Here is an 11851-nt window from a genome sequence, read left to right as displayed (position 1 = left end):
ATGTATTATTGAATATGTTTTCATAGAAGGGGCTGATATACAGTTCCTTATATGGATTTGTTGAAATGTCTTTGCCAGTCAACATTTTTTAGACCTGGGTCTCTACAGTGGTTGTGTGTGCAGACAGGTGACGAGCACAGAGACAATGAGGACAGAGCTCTGAGCAGTGCAGTGTTTGGGTTTAGAACAGCCAAGTAATATTGCAGGAGGTACTGGGGTATTAGGATCTCAAGTGTGTACAGTTGTAAATTTACATGCTTTACTTAGGAATTTCTTAAGCACAAAATACAGACACTGTTCTGGATGCCTGTACACTTGTTTTATTTATCTTTCTTCTCTTATTTTTCAAAACCTGCCTAAGGTACATGGAGCCACAAAATCTAACAGGTGTCTCAGAATTTATTCTGCTGGGTGTTTCTGAGGATCCAGAACTTCAGTCTCTGCTCTTTGGGTTGTTCCTGTCCATGTACCTGATCACTGTTTCTGGGAACCTGCTCATCCTCCTGGCTGTCAGCTCAGATCCCCACCTCCACACACCCATGTACTTCTTCCTCTCCAACCTGTCCTTGGCTGACATTGGTTTCGTCTCCACCACCGTCCCAAAGATGCTGGTGAACATACAGACACAGAGCAAATCCATCACTTATGTGGACTGCCTAACACAAATGTCCTTCATTTTTTTCTTTGGGTGTCTGGACTGTCTGTTCCTCACTGTGATGGCCTATGACCGACTTGTGGCCATCTGCTACCCTCTGCACTACACAGTTATCATGAACCCCCGCCTCTGTGGCTTGCTGGTTTTGGTATCTATTTGCATTTGCCTCTTCTACTCCCAGGTGCCGATTTCATTGTTGTCACAGGTTACATTCTGCACTGATGTGGAAATCCCGAGTTTCTTCTGTGACCTTCCTCAACTCTTTAACCTGGCCTGTTCTGACACCTCCACCAATATCATAGTACTCTATTGTATCTGTTCCATCTTTGGTGGTGTCCCAGCCTCAGGGATCATTTACTCTTATATGAGAATTGTCTCCTCTATTCTGAGAGTCTCAACTTCAGGTGGGAAATATAAAGCCTTTTCCACCTGTGGCTCTCACCTGTCTGTTGTTTGCTTATTTTATGGAACAGGCTTTGGAGTGTACCTCAGTTCAACTGTCTCTTCTTTTGCAAAGAAGAGTGTAGTGGCTTCAGTGCTGTACACCGTGGTCACCCCCATGCTGAACCCCTTCATCTACAGCCTGAGGAACAAGGACATCAAGAAAGCTATTTGGAGGTTTCTCTGCAGTAGAGCCAAATCTTAACACCTGTGCAAAATTTTTTGATGTGTGATTTCAAAATTATCACAAAGCACAACACATTAAAAACTGAAATCATGTCTCTTTTGGTACATAAGTTTTGTAGATCTGATGGGCTTCAATCTTGGGTTTTATATCTGAACATTGCTTCCTGTGTCATGTCTTTGATACAATTTTGGGAGCATTCTGGGATAGGTCAATCTATATGATCAAATCCCATTATAGCTACAGAGACTTCCATAGATCTGTACATGTGGTCCAAGCTTCCTGATGCACCACTCTAGTTTTATGTACTTATGATATTCGTCCTTTACCATAATAATTACCTCTTACTCAGACTACTTTAGTATCTAAGAGAAGTGCATATTCAGGATACGTTTGGGAATGCATGTCACTGGTCCTGAACCTTGGGTTCACATGGGAAGCTTAATAATATGTCTTCTTCTCATAGATATAGATTCATATTTAATTGTGACAGCATGTGACTTGAGTATAAGATTTGTGAAACCAGAGCCTGGTGGAACCCCTTAGACTATGATCCCTAGCTTCCCTTCTGATCTAGAATTGAACCCACTCCTATGGCTTCCACCCAAGCAAAAGAAAGCCATGTAAGTTGAACATTTACATTAGGTAGATACACTCCTTGGAGAGATAAATTATGGGAGAATAGAAGGGCTGTATATGAATAGGGAGACAGCTCAGAGAGCAAGAGGAAGAGGTAATTATGGGGAGGAAGTGGGAGGGGAGCTGTTGCATTATGGGAAATTGCAGTCAATGTCATGAGACAAAGTATATGTGAGCTACTGTATGGAAAGTGAATTTGTTTTGTAAACTTCACCTAAATCACAAAACAAAAAAATTAAACAAACAAACAAACAGTTTTGTGAAACACCACCAATGGTTTTATTATGCAATCTATATGAGAATTACACATTTTTTTTTAGACTTTTCCTTCAAAGATGGCTAGTTTATTGTGGGTCTTTTACTCCTTCTGAGGAGATGCTGAAGATCTTGAAGTCATCAGCACTCAGAACAGAAATACATGAAAATATTTACCCTACAGAAAGCAAGTGCTTTTCCCTATATTTCTCCTCAAGTCTTCTCCCTGCACATCATTCTGTTGTTAGCTGCTCTTGATTAGCTCCATGACACAGGGGGGTCCCGTGCCCAACAGAAAAAAATGCTGCTCAGTCGTGCGCCATCCCCATGATCGACTTGAATTAGACCATTGTGACCCATAGGGTTTCAGTGGATGATTTTCAGAAGTAGATCTCAAGCCCGTTCATAATAGAACATCTTAGTCTGGGATCTCTGCTGGATCCTGTGCAGTGTTTTAGCAACATATGGTTCTGCTGACAGATGGTGACTCCTCAGGAGGTATATTCATTGGGAATCACCCCTGGCCATCCATGTGGAAGGGGGCAGCTTTCCCAATGAACCACCATCACCTCTGCACTGCACACCACAAACAGGGTCCCATGTGCTTGCTGATATGCTATTGTCCACCTTCTTCAAATTTGCCCTTTTACACTTTACTCTGCCGTGTTAGGATGGGTAAAGGAGGATCTTCAAACTGCTGTCCTGATTCCCATCTGGGTTTATTATTAGGTTCTCCCAATAATATTCAGTAAAGATCACCATGCCCTAAGAAGCTCACCTTTCCCTTATCCCTGTGTCCTTAGGCCCGGTTGTGGTGGCTGATTTCTGCAGTAACTGTCTCTGCATTGCCACATTAGTCCTCTTTGCCTTTCAGTCCTTGTATAACTATTTCAACAATTTTCTGTATTAAATGATCTTCATGATGTTCTCCCCTTTCTTTATTGTATCCTGACTGATAAATTCTACATGGGGAATCAAGGTATTTGATTTGAATCAAGGTATTTGTGAAGTGTGTAATATTGGAGCATTGTTGTTGTTGTTGTTGTTGTTATTTGCCGTCGAGTCGGCCCCGACTCATAGCGACCCCTCCTTGGGTTTCCGAGGCAGTATCACTACGGAAGTAGGATTGCCCAACCTTCCTTCCGAGAAGTGGCTGGTGGGTTTGAACCGCCAGCCTTCTGGTTAGCAGTCAAGTGCCTTAGGCACTATGCTACCAGAGCTCCCATTGGAGCATTAGAAATCATATATTGTAAGTTTTTCTGTAACACATAACCCCTGGATGTTCTTTTCATAAGTGCACTAAATCATTATTATTTTATTATATTTTTATATGTTGCTGACTTCAATTACAAGTTTGTTTGTTTGTTTGTTTGTTTGTTTGTTTTTATTGTAATATGAAGTCTTCATCTTGGTTCCTGTAGATGTGGAGGTCTGGTTCCCGGGAGCAGAATCACACCTGCCCACCCTGGACTATCCAATGCAACAACTCTCCCAGCAGATTTTTTCCCTGTTTGCAAACTGCTTTCTCCAAAGCAAGATGAAATCACTTTTTCCTCTGGAAACAGCACTCACCAGGGGGGCAGACCCCGGCGTTGGTAGTCCAGGGGTCTGCACACTCTGGCCCAGGGACACCGCTCAGGCAAGTGATGCTGGCCTGGCACAGCTGCACACATTCTTCCCCACTAACTACCTTGTGGGCTACCTTCCTCAGGTGGTTGAACAACATGGATGTCCCAGGGCAAGCATGAGAGCATGGGTGCAGAGGGGTCAAACACCCCTTGATTGGAGGAGATGGGTGCTACTGGCAATCTGGTGGCTGCATGAGCCAGGGCAGTGCCCTCACACATCCATACTGTCCTGCCACCCAGTTTCACATGGATCTGTCACCCTGGGACCTGGCAGTGTGTGCTCAGGCTGTGACAACCCTGCATACGGTGCTCTGCCCAACCCTCCTCCTGTTTCCAGTGAAGCATCTCTGGGAGGAGATGGGCTCCAAGAACTTCAGTGCCCTCAGGCCTCAGGGAGGACTGTCTCCAAACAGAAAGGGGTGTCACTTGTTTATTTTCTGATTACCAGGCAATTACCAAACTGGATCCATGATTTCATGACCAGGGGATATACCTTTATTATATAAGTATGATCAAATGTAATATTTATGGACTACTGAATGAAGCCATAATTCACTTCTGGAAATTCCATACCACACTTGTAGTTTCTGCATGGGCTCACTATGCCAAAAATTTTGTTTTTATGTATTTTCCTCCTTTCCGTCTATGACATGTTTTCAAGTGTTATTTATGTGGGTGCACTAGTTGTGAGTAAATGCAGTAATAGGTTTTGCAAGGAAAATATTAAATTTTCAATATTAGCTCCTCTATCTCACTGGCTGTGTGGACTGGAGCTTGCTATTAAAATCCCATGTCATCCATTTCTTCATATTTAATGATACATAGCTTACAACCCATAAAGATCAAAGAAATAATGTACATGCTTGATAAGAATCAGGAAATATATATGCCACTGCCATTTTCACCTACTCTACAGCTTATGCCATCCAAATACATTATTTGAACTCTAAGTGTGTCTTACTTTGGGTATCTGACATGCAGTTACAATTATCTTTCCACAATAAAGCCTTGAATAGTTCAAAGTCAGGAAATGAACACTATTTATATACATAATAATAATATAACACAATGAGACCAGAGATTAACTCATCTCTCCTTTGCATTATGTTGACTAAGATGAAGACATTTGGAATTGATTTATCCAGTGGTTTCCTTCCTCCCTGAAACAGTATACCTTCCACAGAGATCTGAAGGAAGAAATGTTGGCTCTTTTCTCTGTATTATTATGGAACTTTGATTGTTGTTGTTGCTATTTGCTGCTGGGTTGGTTAAGTCACATACTGACCCCATGGACAACAGAATCAAATACTAACTGGTCCTACAACATCCTCACACTTGTTGCTATAACTGAGCCCATTGTTGTAGCCACTGTGTCAATTCATCTCATTGAGGTTCTTCCTCTTTTTCTTTGACCGTGTACTTTACCAAATGTTTTGGTTTCCTAGTGCTGCTCTGACAGGAATCTACCACCAATGGGATGGTTTAACCAAATAAGAGTTTATGTCTCTTATAGTCTGGAGGCTGCAAGTCCTAGTCAAGTGCCAGGCTCTAGGGGCTGAGTGAAAGCCCACCTAGTCCTGCTTTGACAGGAATAAAACACCAATGGGGTGGCTTTAACAAACAGGCGTTTATTCTCTTACACCCAGGCTGCAAGTCTGAGTTCAAAGTGCCAGGCTCTAGGGACTGGGTGAAAACCCCTCAACCATGGGCTTCAGGTCTGCCTCCTGCTCCCAGCCCACTGAAGCTGGAGGCTGCAGAGGCTGACAAGTCCAAGGTTGACAAGCAAAAAGTCACCATGCTGATGTTAACAAACCACACAGCAGGCCATTAATTCAAGTCCATTGAAAGTCCCCAGGTTGGCAGAGCATGGCAAGCTGCTGAACAATGAGATAGTTAAATGCAGGGTTCAATCCTGCCATAAGCTAGAGACCATTCCCAAGCTCTTTCTTTCTTATATGGGAGGCAAACCACATGCCCAAAGCAGCTACTCAACTGTTCCAATAGATTCCACCATGTAGTTAATTCCAGTCTCACCATGGGCAGTAAGTACATTAAGCTGCCCAGTCACTCAACCAGGCCCAGGCAAGTTGACACACAAACTTAACCACCACCCCAAATATGATAGCTTTCTCCAGGGACTTGTCCCTACCACAACCTGACCAAAAGATGAGAGGTGAAGCCTCACTATCCTTGCTTCTAATAAACTGCTGCCCAGTCATGCTCCATCCTTATGTTCTGTTTTATTAAACCATTGTGATCCGTAAGATTTTCTTTGGTTTATTTTTGGAAGTGGAAAGCCAAGTCTTTCTTCCCAATCTTCAGGAATTTCCACTGAAACCTGTTTAATATTTCAGCAACATACAGACCTCTACTACCAGATGGTTGCTGCAATGAGATACATTTTTTTTTATTATTATTATGATTTGGGTGAAGATTTACAGAGTAAATTCACTCTCCATACAGCAGTTCACATATACTATGTCCCATAACATTGACCAGAGTTTACCATAATGCACCAGCTCCCCTCCCACCTCCTCCCTACAGTTACCTACTCCCAGTGCCCATCCCTCCATGGGCTCCTGCCTCCTGAGCTGTCTTCCTGTGCATAAGCAGCCCTTCTTTCTCCCATGATTGTTCTCTCCAAGGAGTGTATCTACCTGAGGTAAAGGTTCAGCTCATATGCCTGTCTTTTGTTTGGCTGGAAACCACAGGTGTGGGTTCTATTCCAGATCCAAAGGGCAGCTAGGGGCCATAGTCTCAGCGGTTCCACCAGGCTCTATTGGACCAGCAAACGTGATCCCCCCTTTTTTTCCTCCAATGATTTTGAGTTTTGTTCCACATTGTTCCCCCTCTCTATCAAGGATCTCCTACATGGATCCCCTTCCAAGTAGATAACTATGGTAGCTGGGCACTATCTAGTTCTTCTGGTATCATAGTCATATAGGCTGAAGATCAGATGGTGTACCAGTTGCTAGAACTAATTGTTTCCATGAATTTTGCTTTTCTTCATTTTTCTTTGCTCTGGATGAGGAGAGACCCATCGTTGCATCTAAATGGCAGCTTGGTAGCTTTTAAGATCCCAATCGCTACTCACCAAGGTAAGAGGTGGAACAATGTTTTGTGTAGTATGTTATGCCAATTGAGCTTGATGTCCCCTGCAACTATGGTCTCAAGCCTGCAGGTTCAACTACTCAGTCTCTCTGGGTAGCTGTCTGTGACAAAGCAGTGACCACAACCTTGCCCTTTGTCAGCTCTACTATACACCTAGGGATTCTGATCATTCACATAAACTTGTAGGACCATTATCTGCCAACCTTATATAAGTTCTTGGATACACTACCCACTTCATAGACATACCTAATTGTACAGCCTGTCCACCCATCTATCCATCCATATACCCATGTTTGCCTTCCTTGACAACGCAGTAGTATATGTGCAAAAGGGTTCATATTTGTTGTCTGTACCTCCCATGTACCTCTCTATGTCTTTCTCATCCTCAATGTTGTCATATTGGTCACTCACTTTGGTACATTGCCCTTCTCTTAACCCAAATCAATACTTATCTCTATCTATCTAACAGCGTTCCCTTCCCTCCTCTCCACCCCTGGTAACCAACAAAGAAAATTTCCTTCTATAGATAAACCTTTCCTTAACTTTTACATTAAAGGACTAATACAATATTTGTTCTTTTGTGATTGACTTATTTCACTCAGCATATTGTCCTCCAAGTTCATTCACATTATGTGGTGTTTTGCAGATTCTACATTACTCTTTAGCGTGCATAGTATTCCATTGTGTGTATGTACCATAGTTTGGTTATCCATTCCTCAGTTGATGGACACCTAGGTTGCTTCCATCTTTTGGCTATTGTAAATAGTGCTGCAATGAACATGAGTGTGCATATATCTGTTCTTGTCATGGCTTTCACTTCTTTAGGGTATATACCTAGTAATGGAATAGCTGGGTCAAATGGTATTTCTAATTCTAACTTTTGGAAAAATTGCCATACTGCTTTCCACAATGGTTGTGCCATTTTACAGTCCCACCAGCAGTGTATGAGAGTCCCAATCTCTCCACAACCTTGCCAGCATTTTTTTATTTTCTGTCTTGTTGAACTTTGCTATTAGTGTTGGAGCAAGATGGTATCTCATTGTTGTTTTGATTTGCATCTCTCTAATAGCTAATGGGAGGTCTGGTAGCATAGTGCGTAAGGCACTTGACTGCTCACCAGAAGGCTGGCAGTTCAAACCCACCAGCCAGTCCTCGGAAGGAAGGTTGGGCTATCCTACTTCCGTAGTGATACTGCCTCAGAAACCCAAGGAGGGGTCGCTATGAGTCGGGGCCGACTCAACAGCAAAACAACAACAACAACAATAGCTAATGATCGTGAGCATTTCTTCACATGTATGTTGGCCGCTTCAATATCCTCCTTGGTGAAGTGTCTATTCATGTCTTCTCCCCATTTTTTAATTGGATTATTTGTCTTTTTGTTATTAAGGTTTTGTAGTGTTCTATAAATTCTAAAGATAAGTCCCTTGTCAGATATGTCTTTACCAAAAAAATTTTTTTTTTTTCCCAATCTGTAGGTTCTCTTTTGACTTTTTTGGAGAAGTCTTTGGAGGTACATAAAAATTTAATTTTTAGAAGGTCCCAGTCATCTGGTTTCTCTTCTGCTGTTTGTGCATTTTGAGTTAAGCTTGATAGTCTATTTATGCCATATATTAGCATGCTTAAATTTGTCCCTATATTTTACCTGAGGAACTGTATAGTTTTAGGTTTCACATTTAAGTCTTTGATCCATCTGGAGTTTGTTTTTGTGTATGAGATGCATTTCTTATAAATCAAACCTGATCTTCCACTTTGAGTGGGAAAATTCTACCAATGGAGTGCCTTTGCCCTGGACACCACAATGTTGGTCATATGTGCTTGATGATAAGTTATTGTCTCCATTCTCCAAAGCAAGTTTCTGTAATTTACTTTTAATGCTAGGACAGGAGAAGTGAGGATGTTTATACAATAGTTCAGAATTTGGCGTTATTGTTAAGTTCTTCCATAAAAGATCAGTACAAATTACCACACCCTAATAGGGCTGACATTTTCCTGATACTGTTTCCTTAGCACTTGATGGGGTAGCTTCTTCATGTTGTAGTTGCCACCCCTGTATTAACCACATTGTTCCATTTTGCTTTCAATAGTTGTATAACTCTTTTACCAATTTCCTGTACTGAATGATATTCTTAGTGTTTTCTCTTTTCTTTATTCAATTCTGCCTAATTAATTATGCTTGGGGAATAAAGATGTTAGTGAAATGTCTAAAACTGAAACATTACATAACATGCTTAGGAGAAAATGGTAGTTGTAAAGGCTATGTCTTTGTCAAGTCTGAGAATTGAGGATTGTAGAATTGTTGGTATCATATGTCCAGTTACTGTGGCTTTGTTGATGCTCTAGGATAATAAATTCTCCAAGACAATATGAATAACTCATATTTTATCATATTATTTTTAGTATAGCAAAGGATCACCTCTTCAGCAAAAGGGAAATCATGCGTTTCACTCATAACACGCTTACTAAGGCTTTATTTTATTACCAAATTTCCTTCTTGGAATTCTTCTGTGCTGTACACTATGGGTATGTATGTCCTTTAGAGATATTGACATAATTTCCAAAGAAGCAATTTTGGGCTTTGTGAAAACCTGACCAACCAAAGCTTACTTTTTCCTGTCTTTTCCCACAAACTTAAATCACCTACAAACTTTTTTGAATGAGAAACTTTGATGCTGGAGAAGAGAATATACCTGACAGAGGATATGGACATACCAGTTTGTGGGGAAATATAGCTCTGATTAAAATCTGTGTGTCCTGATTCTCTGGTTATGGTTTACTGTGATGTGACTTCATGAATCTCTTCTACCCTCAGATTAGGTTGCATATCCATTTCTGAAGATCCGGGGATAGCAGAAACCTTCGATGGGTACAAAGAGATGTACCCTTTTGGTGTCTCATTGTAGATTCACCCACAATGTAACTCCCCCCCCCTTTTTAAATTCAAGACTTAGAATGAGTGACACTAGGTAATAAATGTTATAAATGCTAAGATTGGAAAGAAATATGCCAGAGGATCCTAATGGCTATCAGAAATACTGTACTTATCTTTGTTATGGAAGAGGAAGTGCAGATAATAGAAAGAGTACGCCACTCCTTGGAAGTAAGATGGGGAAATCTACTTCCGTAGTGATACTGCCTCGAACACCCAAGAAGGGGTTGCTGTGAGTCAGGTCCCACTCCATGGCATATAACAACAACAACAACAACAAATGGGATTTTATCACAAACCTCCAAATAGATTGGGGCTCATAAAGTGAACACCTTTGACATCCCAGTGCACCTCATTGAGCCTCAAAGTTCTCATAATCAAATTGAGATTAATTGTGTTACTATTGCAAGCCACTGCAATGACTAAATATAATGTTGTCGAGGCTGGATCAAAAGGTAGTTGCCATCAAATGGAAGCCCTTCTTATTACTTTAAAGTTCATTTTAAGGGTGCATTCCAGGAACTCAAGATGAACTTGATATTAGTAGCTACGATATTGGTTATAATATAAAACATCTCTCTATTTAACTTCCTCATCTCTATAGTTTTGATAACAAAGAAAGTCATCTGAGAGTGGTTAAAAGGTTGTAATCAAAAGTACTGATTGAACAAACAACAACCAAGAAAAACAAATTCACTGCCATTGAGTCAATTCCAACTCACAGCGACCACCTTTGGGTTTTTGAGTTGGCAAATCTTTACGGAAGTACATTCCCCAGTCCTCTTTCTGCAGAATGGGTGGTGGGTTTGAACCGTCAACATTCTGGTCAGCAGTCAAATGCCTTAGGCACTACAGCACCAGAACTCCTGAAAGTACTGGTTGGAACAGTATTTAGGAGGTCTGCTAACATAATGCCTAAGGCATCTGACTGCTAATCTGAAGGCTGGCAGTTCAAACCTACCAGCCACTCCTTGGAAGGAAGGTTGAGCAATCTACTTCTGTATTTATTACATATTAATAGATCAATAAATGGGCACTAACATAGTCACCATATGGATAGGGCAAGAGTAGTTCATCTAACATATATTTTATGCAAATAATGTGCATATGATAAGTGTTTGCATACTATGCAATGTCCCCATGTGTTATAGCATAAGAGTGCTATACCAAATTTATTTACATATTGCTAATTTCAATTTCATTTTTTTTTTTCTGTCTAATGGATTTACCAAACACTTGTCTGTCAATTTGTTGTACTGTGGTGAATTGTATGTTGCTGTGAGGCTAGAGCCTATGTCACTGGTATTTAAAATACCAACAGGGTCATTTGGTGGACAGATTTCTGCATATCTTCCAGACTAACACTGACTTGGAAGAAGGAAGGGGCCATCCACTTATCAAAGAATTGGCCAGTGAAAACCTTATGAATAGCCCTGAAACACTGTCTGATATAGTGGCCAAGGATGAACCCCTCGGGTCAAAAAGCAATCAAAATACAACTTGGGAAGAGTGTCTCCTCAAATTAGAGCCAATCTTCATGATGTGAATGGAGTAAACCTTTTGGGACCTCCATCTGTTGATGGAGCACAACTCAAAATGGGAAGAGACAGGTACAAACATCCATTAATGATTGTAATGTGAAATGTATGAAGGATGATTTATTTTTAATTGCAATTTATCAAAAATTAAATGGAACACATAAAGATTGATATCACAGGCATTAGGGAGCTGAAATGGACTGGTTTTGGCCATTTTGAATCAGACAACCATATGATCTACTATGCCGGGAATGACAGTTTGAAAAGGAATGGTGTGGCATTCATCATCACAAAGGAGGTTTCAAGCTCTGTCCTGAAATGCAATACTGTCAGTGATGGGATAATATCCAGACCCCTAAAAAGAAGACTCTGGTAGTGCCTAAGGCACTTGACTGCTAACCAGGAGGCTGGCAGTTCAAATCCACCAGCCACTCCTCGGAAGGAAGATGGGGCAATCTACTTCCATAGTGATAC

At 41.1% G+C, this 11851-nt stretch overlaps 1 protein-coding gene across 1 annotated transcript; it reads left to right on the top strand.

The window, feature by feature from the left end:
- Positions 1-304: 304 nt before the first annotated feature.
- On the top strand, positions 305-1301 carry LOC103212698 (olfactory receptor 18-like). Its single transcript, XM_007958661.2, has one exon. It carries the CDS (start codon positions 366-368, stop codon positions 1299-1301), a length of 936 nt encoding a protein of 311 aa, XP_007956852.1. The 5' UTR covers positions 305-365.
- The last annotated feature ends 10550 nt before the right edge of the window (positions 1302-11851 follow it).

This window comes from Orycteropus afer, unplaced genomic scaffold (genome assembly GCF_000298275.1).
Source record: "Orycteropus afer afer isolate SDZICR_OR568_19922 unplaced genomic scaffold, OryAfe1.0 scaffold01070, whole genome shotgun sequence".
NCBI classification, from domain to species: Eukaryota; Metazoa; Chordata; class Mammalia; order Tubulidentata; family Orycteropodidae; genus Orycteropus; species Orycteropus afer.
The sequence above is the reverse complement of the archived record's forward strand: the minus strand, read 5'-3'. Positions and strand labels throughout refer to the sequence as shown.

Excerpts from the sequence above, each read along its gene's own strand:
- LOC103212698 (XM_007958661.2), top strand. The coding sequence starts at position 366 with ATGGAGCCACAAAATCTAACAGGTGTCTCAGAATTTATTCTGCTGGGT.